This window comes from Balaenoptera borealis (genome assembly GCF_965194805.1).
Source record: "Balaenoptera borealis genome assembly, chromosome: 6".
NCBI lineage: Eukaryota > Metazoa > Chordata > Mammalia > Artiodactyla > Balaenopteridae > Balaenoptera > Balaenoptera borealis.
The window spans coordinates 73,602,843-73,614,904 of NC_138863.1; the positions used below are offsets into that span (position 1 = coordinate 73,602,843).

General features: G+C 38.8%; 1 protein-coding gene across 3 annotated transcripts in view; it reads right to left on the minus strand.

The window, feature by feature from the left end:
* The window catches only part of UPP2 (uridine phosphorylase 2), a 454,968-nt gene that overhangs the window by 399,432 nt on the left and 43,474 nt on the right, over positions 1-12,062 (minus strand). The window contains exons 7-8 of one of the 3 annotated variants that reach the window (XM_082395372.1): positions 11,900-11,942; positions 10,925-11,063 (exon numbers count right to left, since the gene is read on the minus strand). In XM_082395372.1, coding sequence (XP_082251498.1) covers positions 11,027-11,063; positions 11,900-11,942 — 80 coding nt within the window. In that variant the 3' untranslated portion in view covers positions 10,925-11,026. Of the gene's footprint in view, positions 1-8,105; positions 11,064-11,899; positions 11,943-12,062 lie in introns of those variants that run through there. The other 2 variants (XR_014245560.1, XM_082395371.1) reach the window with 2 other exon arrangements.

Below are 12,062 nucleotides of genomic sequence, written 5' to 3' on the forward strand. Positions count from 1 at the left end.
GTCACATACTTATTCTGTGACTTTTTATCATGAGCCTCATATTCACTGAGGCTGAATATTTTGTGAAAATCCCCTGCCACCTGTCTGTGTCTGTTGTACCATGTGGTTTTGCTTTTACTTATGCCAGGAGTACCAGGGACATCTCTATTCATAACCTAATTTTCTGTTTATATTTTGAAATGGGGTTTCCTGGAATGCAATGTAAATTTAAACTCCAACACTGAATAAGGATCAAGCATGGATTTTGTATCTCTCAGGGAATTACATGTTTCCCCCCACAGGTTGCCTAGACAGAGGCAGACAAGATTTACTAGGGTCTCCTCTGCAGGTGGGCAGATTTTTTTCTCTTGAGTCTTAGTCCCAACACCTCACCCAAAATGTGTCTACATAAACTTTAATTCCAAGCCTCCAGGCTATCAGGTCACTACTCTGGCTTTAAGTTTCTTCCTTCCTGTTAGCATCTTTTGATTCTCTTCCAGAAATGTTTTATGCAGCATTTGCAGATGTTTCCAGTGCTTTGGGATATGTTAGCTCTCCATCTTGCAGAACCCCCAGTAGACTTCTTTCTTCTCACAACATTATTTCACAACTGTCTTCCTTCCTTACCAGTCCCCTTCCTTCTCAACATTTCATTTTTCATCTTATTATCTTCCGCCACTTCATACCAGTTTCTTTCCTTCCCTGGTAGTATATTTCGATCCTAGAGAGTCCCAGAAGCCCGTGTAGATTGCCAACCAGCAGGCGTGATTCCATCAGGCCATATCGCATGAACTTTCTTTCCAAAAATTAGTAAATTAGAATTTGGTATTATAAAAACCACAATACAGACTTCATTGAGCTTTTACTTTTTATTGTAGTAAAATATAGTTATCATAACATTTACCATTTTAACCTTCTTTTGAGTGTACAAATCAGTGGCATTAGATACATTCACATGATTTTGTAACCATCACCACTATCCATCCCAAACTGAAACTCTGTACCCATTAAACAATAACCCTTCCTCTTTCCCTCAGCCCCTCATAACCACTTCTTTCTCTTTGAATTTGACTATCTAGATACAACAATTGTCCTTTTGTGTCTGCCTTATTTTACTTAGCATAATGTCTGCAAGTTTCATTCATGTTGTAGCATGTGACAGGATTTCATTGAGCCTTTACTTTTATTTTTAAATTTTATTTATTTATTTTTGTTTGGTTTACTCTAAAATTTTTTTTTAATTTTTATATAATTTTTAAAGGTTACTTTCCATTTACAGTTATTAAAAAACACTGGCTATATTTCCTGTGTTGTACAATACATCCTTGAGCCTATTTTATACTTAACAGTTTGTACCTCCCATTGCCCCACCCTTATATTGCACCTCCCCCCCAACCACCAGTTTATTCTCTACATCTGTGAGTCGAGCCTTTCCATATATCCTCTGGGGGAAAGAAGATTCTTTATTAGCCACAAAGCCATAAGGAGTTTTATCTAAATAGATACTGAGATCACTGCTGACATCTCTCACTCATCAGCCCTTTAAATGCCACTCTCTCCCACAGCTACTGCTCTGGCTCTGTCATGTTTGAACTTTCCTTAGCCTTTTAACAAAAGAAAGACTTTGGAAGCACATTATCTTCACATGAGAAGGGAATTTTTATTCTGAAATATGTAAGCGTTTAACTTATTAAGTGAAAATTTGAAGGCGCTGACCTTCACAGTAGGGGAGCTGCCTAGTCTAACAAGAAAGCAATGTCTTTGACAGCCCCAGCTTATCTTTACTCCATCTCTGCCCTTCCCCCAACGTTCGAATACTGTGAGAGGGAGCTAGCCACGTCCTGGTCACCTACACCAGGTACAGTTTTTTGTTACCAGTAATTATCTCAGCCTTACTCCTCCTCCTTCCTCTTACCCCTTCAGACTGCCAGTCAGTCCTGCTCTATGTGTTTCAGCCACTTCCCTTTGCCTGGGAATAAGGTCCAAACTCCTTACTCTGACTTTTAGGGCCTCACACAATAGAATCCCAAATCACCTTTCCAGATCCAGCAAAACAGGAGTCTTTACTATTCTTACATATGTCCTGTATTGTCCTCCTTTGTCTTATTTCATGCTTTTTCCTTTGATGGCAACACCCGCTTTAGAGTTTCTTTCAAAATTATGGCCCTTAAATAAAATTCATCTCAAATATCCACCTTGTCCAAGGAACCCTTTCAAATTTTTCCATCTCCATACAATCATTTCCCCTGGTAAGTCCTTAGAACACTTTTATTTCCACCTCTCTTTTCAGGTCTATCAGATTATCCTTGAATTGTAGTTATCCACACATTTGCCTTAGTGCCTTAAACTTAGTAGGCTGTGAATTGTCTAAAGGAGGTGACTGTGTCTTGCTTTCCCACAACACCTAGCACTGTGACTTGTGCAAAGTAGGTCCTTTATCAATATATTTGTTCTATCATTTACATGTTAACTTAGAGCATGTCCATGGCACTGCAACCTTGAATCAATCATGGAACCAGTTCTAGAATAGGTGTGACCTCTGGAGACCAAGGGGAAGGAAGGAGAAGGTAGGACCAGGCAGTGTAGGAGGCAGATCTGGCTAGTAGATTGGTGTCCACTGCTGATTATTTACCCAGAGTAAGTGGGACATGGGTAACATTTTGTTTGCCCCATCATTGGTTTCTGTTGGTTACAATGTTGGGAGGAAATGCAAATGCAAAGGACCTTAAACTCAGATGAAGAAATAAAGTGATATGGAAGTGAAAAGAAGAATCCAGTTTCTTAAGGATTTGTACTTCCTTTTTTAACAGAGGAGAGAGCAAAATCAGACTACTCAGATGATTTCTGTAATTCTGAAATGTCCCCAGTGCTTCACAATGTTAATGATTAAGTTACTATAGAGAATAACAGATTTTCTAAGAAATTTAGAAAATAAATAGACACAATCTTAAATTACTACCTTTTGGAGGGTAATTTTTGACTAATCCTGTACAAACTAGATGATACTGGTTTCTAGATTGTTTGCCTGATGATTTTTTAAACTATGTTATACTTATAAAAATAATGTTCAAATCATATTTAAGGTTTCAGGGGAAAAGGTGATTTAATGGTGGGCTTTTATTCTCAAGTTAAAATTGCTATGCTCAGTTTTTAGAAAAATAAATGTTAAGTTGATTCCAGACTGAGCAACACCTATTTAGGAGGAGTGAAAAAGCAAATAAGAAATGAGGAAAACCCTTGAGGAGTAAATAATGAAGCAGGTTGCAAATTATCAGTATTTTTAGTTCTTCATCTTAGGAGACATTGGATGGTAGACCCCCACTGGCCAGTATTTTAGAATTCTTAAGAGATAGAGAAAGTCCAGGAGGACTGAGGAAAGAAATGTTTATAGAGTTTCTTTATTTTTTAAAAAGGACAAAGAGAGACCCTAATAACTAAGGATTGCATTTACTTAAACTCTAATCCTGAGATGAAGGTTGTAGATCAAATCCTCAAAAAATCTACTTATGGTATAGACATCTAGAGGCACACAGGATCCTGGAGAGGAATGGTGTGGCTTTATGAAACTCAGTATGTCAGACAATTTTAATTTCCTTCCATGACAGGGTGATGGAACATGTAGCTTGGAGGCAAGCAATGGAGACCATTTATCTGTCTTTTACTCAAGCTTTCAATTCTATCATACATGGGATGCCCATCAGCCAGCCAAGAAAGTGTAAGTTGAACACCATGTTTTTCAAGCTGCAAGTCCTGGAGAGTTCCAGGAGAATTTTAAATACAAGCATACATTCTTGAATAGAGGGTTATATCTTTTTTTAAAGTGCTCTAGCAGTTAAGAAGAAAAATACTAACTTCTGTTTTGCAGTAAAAGAATTATAATTGAAAGATCTGCATATAGAATGACTTTAGCTTCTTACATTTTTCCAAATGGTTTTGGGTCCCCAGATGTATTTTGGAGGCTGTATTAATGGATCCCAGCAGGAACCAGATGGCACAATTAAACTGGGGAACTGAGAGAATTTCCTGAAAGGACTATCCACAAAGGGGTGGGCAGGATTTAGGGAACAACAAAGGGTGGTGTAGCTGGAACAGCTGTTACCAGCCCTGATGTGAGGGGGCTTGAAGGGAGCAATAACCAGAACCTAGAGGACAGCAGTATGACTAGGGCCACCCAGAGGGACTGTGGCCTGTGGTAGGGGACACAGGTATCCTGCCATGACTCAGCCCAAGGAAAGTGTGCAAACCCATGAAACTATATGCAAACTCAGGGGTATACGTGTGAATGTGCATTTTTCTGCTGATCAAGTCCATAGATTTTTATCAACGGTCTCCAAAATGAATCCCAAATGTTAAGAACTATGTTTTTAAAAGAAGGATATAAAATTTAAACTCACTTTGTTGTATTTCTGAAGTTGATAGTTTGTAATCCTTGTTAAGTACTTACAGGGTGCAAAGCACTAAATAACATTCTATAACTGGATAAAAATAAACCAGGAGAAGTTATTGCGTGTATTTTGGACCAAAGATTGTGTTTTACTAAGATTGTGTTGTGTGTCAATTGTCTAGTGTGTTTGGGAGTGAAACATGGAGCAGAGGAACTGGTCTGGCTGTTAATGATCTCACGTAGCAAATTACACTGAATAATATACACATGTTACTCGGAAAGGTTGGTCAAGGGATCACATTTGGGCAAAGTTAACTTGACAGGTAGTCAGCTATGTATTTGCTTTAATTGGTTGATTGATTGTGGTTTTGTTTGTTTTTTGGGTTTTGTTTATATATGTACACACACACACACACACACACGCATGTAATTCATATATATGATATATGTCTTAGCTGTGGGTACCATAACAAAATACCAATGACTGAGTGGCTTAAACAACAGAAATTTATTTTCTCACAGTTCTGGAAGCTACAAGCCCCAGACCAAGATTCCAGCTGATTCCATATCGGTTGAGAGCTCTCTTCCTGGTTTGCAGATGACAACCTTCTCACTGCATCCTCACATGGACTTTTCTCAGTACATGTGTACAGAGAGAGAAAGAGAGTGAGCTCTCTGGTGTCCCTTCTGATAAGGACACTAATTCTATCAGATCAGGGCCCCATCCTGTGACCTCATTTAACCTAATTCCTTATAGACCCCATCTCCAAATATAGCCACACTGAGGGTTAGAGCTTCAACATATGAACTTGGTGAGGGGAACACAAAAATTTAATCCATAACAATATATATAAATATATTAATATGTATAATTAATTCACTTTTACTCTGTGTCAGGCACTGTGCACATTGCTGGGGATATAAAATGGTTAAGATATTGTTCCTCTTTTTGGTGAGAATGCTAAAAATCTACTTTTAGCAAATTTCAAGTGAACAGCACAGAGTTAAACTATAGTCACCGTACTGTATATCAGATCCTCAAAACTTATCATCTTATAACTAGAAATTTGTACCGTTTGACCACTTAGACCAACATCTCCCCATTCCCTGCCCCCAGGCCTTGGTAACCACCATTCTACTCTCTGTTTCTATGAATCTGACTTTTTTTTTGGATTCCACATATAAGTAATACCATACAGTATTTGTCTTTGTTTGGTTTATTTTACTTGTTATAATGCCCTCCAGTTTCATCCATGTTGTCACAAATGGCAGGATTTCCTTCTTTTTTATGGATAAATAATATTCCATTGTATGTATGTATCTATCTATCTATAGATAGATACAATGCATTGTGTGTATGTATATATATATATATACACATACATACACATATATAACGCACACATATATATAACACATTTTCTTTATCCATTCATCAATCAACAGACACTTATGTTGTTTCCATAGCTTGGCTATTGCATAAAAGGTAACTATGTGAGGTGATGGATGTGTTAATTAACTTGATTGTGGTAATCATTTCACAATGTGTATATATTATCAAGTCATCATATTGTACACTTGAAAATATATACATTTTAGCTGTCAACTATACCTCAGAGAAAAAAGATACTGTTCTTGTTGAGGAGTAAGAGTCAAGTAAAAGAGCTTGACCTTTATATAACTAGTCCAGTGGAGGCACCATTGAAAGAATTCTAGAAGTTCAGCTGGAGGAGTGCCTGCCAGATTCCCAGACTATTCATTCTTTTAAATCAGTGCCTTTTGACCCAGGCTGCACATCACCAGGGGAAATTTTTTAAATAGGGATTCCCAGTCCCACTTCCAGAGATTCTCATTTAGCTGGTCTGTGGTGGGGCCCCAAATGGTGGTTTCTTGAAGGCTTCCCTGCTGACCCTAACGTGCAGCAGTGTTGAGAGCCACCTGTAGTAAATGCACTGACACACACACCCCTCCCCCACCCCACGCCCCACACTCACCACTACACTACACTACACTCTGGCCTCTTGGAATCACAACTAGTTGTTCTTCTCCTGATGATTAGTTCACATTTTGTCTTAGAGATGCTGTAAAATTTTTCTCTTTATGAAGCAGCTGCTAGGCAGCCCAGAGCCAATTCAGCGCCTCCTGTCTGCCAGTGCATGAACTGTATGCGACGCATCTTGGTATTAGCTTCAGGCTTTGTGCCAATGATGCCCCTTCCCTTTCCTTTTCCTTTTTCTTTCCCACTTAGGTCTAATTTGTACTATCTTGATGTGCTTTTATTTATCCTTGTAAACTGTCTCTGATTCTTTTGGGGAAGAGGGAGAGATATGGATTTATAATGAATGAATGAACAAAGAAAAAACATACCAAAAATACATGCAACACTCATACATAGAAATCACCAGAAGAGTTTTTGCAAGCCTATCTGTTTCTTGAATAGATTTCTAGGAGGACGAGACTGAATGAGTGGAGAAGGTGGGGTTAGAGGTGATGTGAAGAGCTGGTTCCCAGACTTAGCGCAGGCATAGGTGAGTAGTGGCTGAATGCCTGCATCGGACAACACTCCATGGCAGTCAAAAGGTAGAAAGAGGGCAGTTGAAGGGAGACATGAGCCTCCCAAATGAAGACAAGCTGGGCAGCCATTATCCAAGTTCATGAAAAAGGACAAGTGTTCTCAGCATAGCCTACAAACGAGGACACATTGATATCTTCCTAGTGCAACCGTAGTTCTAAGGGAACTAGATGTGATGAACTGAGGGGAATTAAACTTGGAGACCTTCCTGAAGGAGGTGAATCTAGGGTTTGGTTTTGACAGAGGGGAAAGCCATGTGCTATAGGAGAAAGCAAGAAGTTCTAGACATCACCACAACTCTACACTGATGGTACAGAGGACTTTCCACCCCGTAAAGTGAGATGTCATGGGAGGGACAGCCAAGGAGAGCTGAGATGACAACGGACTGAATAAGGAAAGGATAAGTCTCGCAAAGACTAGAGGCATTTTAGTGAGAGTTTATGAAGGAAATGTATGAAGCGGATTCATTCTTCACTTAACAAACATTTACTGAGCACCTAGAATGAGACAGGCGCTGTTTGGGTGCTTGGGGTACAGCAGTAAATAAAACAAATGCAGTCTTTGTCCTCATGAGCCTTGTAGCCTAGGCACATTAATTCTGTAGAGACACAAATCATGACATAATTGCAAGCGGTGATGAGTAATTTAAGGAGGCTGCAGAGGGCGTTGTGGGAGGCTGTGGGTGGGGCTGGGAGGAAGCTGGCTTGAGGAGCAGGAGGGCTGTCCCCTGGTGGACAGGTTGGAGAGCTATCTAGGAGAATCAACTCATAGGACTTGGCAGTTGTTTGGATGTGGGAATGAGGAAGGCAGATTCGTCAAAGAGGTGTCCCAGGTTGCTGGCAGGTGCGTGCGCATACACACACCCTTCTGCAGGAGCTGAGGGGAGGACTGACTGCGATTATTTCTTTCTTCTCTCTCTCTATCACATAACCTCCTCTTCTCTCAATAAAAAGGAAAATAAGGTTTTCCAGGAACAGGTAAATAAAAGTTCATATTGAAGGCTTACGGAGAACAGTCTGAAGTAGTTTCCACTTGGTCTAAAAATATATATGAAACACAGTGAAAACCGCACTAATGACCGCAGTGTTATTCTACCTTACTTTTAGTTCTGATGCTGGTATTTGATGGTGAATTACTGGGATACTTTAAAAATTGCACTCCAAGCATATCTATTGCCAAAAAAGTTCCCGAACTGATGCTCCTCTCGGGAGATTGTTTATTGTCATTGATTACAAAGAGACAAAAGAAATCTCTCTCATGGTTGGAATTAAATTTTATTTGAGCCACAACAATATAAATATATGTACACAACGTTACATGCTATTCAAGATTGTGAGCTCTCCTCCACCCTTCCGCCATCCGTGCTTCCCAACTCTTAAGTGTATCAGCCTTAGAAGACCCGCCCCCCCCAGGAGGCATCAACTCATACAGAGCAAGGTGTATCCCCTAAGTGACACCATGCCTGCCAGAGGGTCAAACTGAATAGGGGTACAGGTTGGGTGCAGGCAAGACCTGCTTCAAAGTCACACAAAAGGATGACTTTAACATCTTGAACTCAGGTCTAAATTCACTTGTTGTTAAATCCTCAGCCTGTGAGGTTAATATTGAAATGAAATTTTAAAAATACAGCCTCTTCAAAATGCATTTCCTTAAAAGAAAAAAAATTGCTAGAAGGTGATTTAATCATTTGTGATTTCTGAAGAAAAATGAAGATCTTTCTTTGCATTCCCAAGGGTTTTCATTTGAAAATCAATGTGTGATCTAGAGTTGTTACTTTTTGTGATAAAATCACAAACATGGGCAAAACTAAGCCTCTAACCCTATTACATGGTGCACTGAAATCCTGCAGGGGAAAAAAAAGAAGTATGGTCACATTTCCCTAAGTGTAGCTTTTTCATATAGACCTACATTACACTGACACTTTTTTTCTGTAAATATTTTGAATATGCATGATCAATTTCTGTCACTTGTCCAACATCTAGAAGTGCCTGACAATGTTCTAACATGAATTTCTGGATTAGTTTCAGAAACAGAGTGACGGGTAACTGTATCCACAAGTGGTTGGTCTATTTTGATGTGAACCTAATTAATGCTGCATATGAAACTCCAAATGTCACAGTACAGGAGTTTTACAGTTTTAATTATTAGACTGACTTAGCTAACTCATTCTAAAATGAAATTTGAATTTAATTTAATGTAAGTTATTAAACTCTTCTACAATAAATTCTTTTTTTTTTTTTATTTTTTTTATTGTCCCCTGCATTGGCAGGCGGATTCTTAACCACTGCACCACCAGGGAAGCCCAGCTTGTGGGATCTATTTTTTTTTTTTTAACTTTTATTTATTTATTTATTTTATATTAATCAGTCATCAGTTTTATACACATCACTGTATACATGTCTATCCCAATCGCCCAATTCAGCACACAACGATCCCCACCCCACTGCAGTTTTCCCCCCTTGGTGTCCATACGTTTGTTCTCTACATCTGTGTCTCAACTTCTGTCCTGCAACCCGGTTCATTTGTACCATTTTTCTAGGTTCCACATACATGCGTTAATATACGATATTTGTTTTTCTCTTTCTGACTTACTTCACTCTGTATGACAGTCTCTAGATCCATCCACGTCTCTACAAATGACTCAATTTCTTTCCTTTTTATGGCTGAGTAATATTCCGTTGTATATATATGTACCACAACTTCTTTATCCATTCGTCTGTCGATGGGCATTTAGGATGCTTCCATGACCTGGCTATTGTAAATAGTGCTGCAATGAACATTGGGGTGCATGTGTCTTTTTGAATTATGGTTTTCTCTGGGTATGTGCCCAGTAGTGGGATTGCTGGGTCATATGGTAATTCTATTTTTAGTTTTTTAAGGAACCTCCAAATTGTTCTCCATAGTGGCTGTATCAATTTACATTCCCACCGACAGTGCAAGAGGGTTCCCTTTTCTCCACACCCTCTCCAGCATTTGTTGTTTGTAGATTTTCTGATGATGCCCATTCTAACTGGTGTGAGGTGATACCTCATTGAGTTTTGATTTGCATTTCTCTAATAATTAGTGATGTTGAGCATCTTTTCATGTGCTTCGTGGCCGTCTGTATGTCTTCTTTGGAGAAATGTCTGTTTAGGTCTTCTGCCCATTTTTGGATTGGGTTGTTTGTTTCTTTAATATTGAGCTGAATGAGCTATTTATATATTTTGGAGATTAATCCTTTGTCCGTTGATTCCTTTGCAAATATTTTCTCCCATTCTGAGGGTTGTCTTTTCGTCTTGTTTATGGTTTCCTTTGCTGTGCAAAAGCTTTGCAGTTTCATTAGGTCCCATTTGCTTATTTTTGTTTTTATTTCCATTACTCTAGGAGGTGGATCAAAAAAGATCTTGCTGTGATTTATGTCAAAGAGTGTTCTTCCTATGTTTTCCTCTAAGAGTTTTATAGTGTCCGGTCTTACCTTTAGGTCTCTAATCCATTTTGAGTTTATTTTTGTGTATGGTGTTAGGGAGTATTCTAATTTCATTCTTTTACATGTAGCTGTCCAGTTTTCCCAGCACCACTTATTGAAGAGACTGTCTTTTCTCCATTGTATATCCTTGCCTCCTTTGTCATAGATTAGTTGACCATAGGTGCATGGGTTTATCTCTGGGCTTTCTATCACAAGTGGTTGATCTATTTTGATGTGAACCTAATTAATGCTGCATATGAAACTCCAAATGTCACAGTACAGGAGTTTTACAGTTTTAATTATTAGACTGACTTAGCTAACTCATTCTAAAATGAAATTTGAATTTAATTTAATGTAAGTTATTAAACTCTTCTACAATAAATTCTTTTTCTAAGAGAAAGGATTGTATAAAATCATTCAATTATGATTTTAGCATGTGGATGAGAACTATATAAAAATGCCACAAATAATATATGACTTCAACATTATGACTGGAACTACAAACTTTCAGGGAAGGATTGGCCTTCCCAGCTATGATGTCAGGTCACGAAGTCCAAGCCGCCGTTTGATGAATCTGGAGATTAGGAGCTGAGGCCGTTTTTGGTACTCCACCAGAACATCATGGGGAGAGTTGATCTGGTCACATTCAAGTCTGTTGAGAAGTGTCACACAGACCACAGCAGCTAGAAGAGCAAATAAGACCATTACCAAACAAATGGGTTTATCTTTTGCGTAGAAACATTAACCAGACACCCCCGTGTCCCTAGCACATGTACTTTGTGTTGTTTTCCCTGTTACGTAAATGCAATCCACTGAACCTTCCAGACTTCCATATGAATTATAATTCATATTTCTGTGGACTCCCACCAAACACTCCACCTAAATAAGTTAATTGAAATAATTTTCAGCACTCTCCCTTCTCCTTTCCCCTATAATTGGCTACATTAAGGCTTAGAAAAGGTTTGTGTTCAAGATAAGAACAAGGAGGGATCTTTGCCATCCAAGATACACAAACCTCCAGCTTTCTATCCCATTTCCAATTCTTAGAGCAGGCTTTTCTTTTCTTTTTTTTTTTAAAACATCTTTATTGGAGTATAACTGCTTTACAATGGTGTGTTAGTTTCTGCTTTATAACAAAGTGAATCAGCTATACATATACATATATCCCCATATCTCCTCCCTCTGCGTCTCCCTCCTACCCTCCCTATCCCACCCCTCTAGGTGGTCACAAAGCACCGAGCTGATCTCCCTGTGCTATGTGGCTGCTTCCCAATAGCTATCTATATTACATTTGGTAGTGTATATATGTCAGTGCCACTCTCTCACTTCGTCCCAGCTTACCCTTCCTACTCCCCGTGTCCTCAAGTCCATTCTCTACGTCAAACAGGCTTTTCTTACTTCAGGATATAACTAGAGAGCTAACCATTTGTTTCCTGAGATGACATTTTACTCCTTGGTGCAGTGTTTGAGTTTGCCTACTGGAGAGGGAAGTAAATAGAGAAGAGATATGACCACTAACCTCGAGAAATAGCAATAAAGGCAAGTACTGACTCTTTTGAAATCTGAGGAAAAAAATGAAATCATATGCATAAATGATATGCTTAAGAATCAGCTCCATGAAGGAGCACATTTATTAGCATTTAGTTTCTAAAGAATGAGGACAAAATCTTGTGATAGTTACA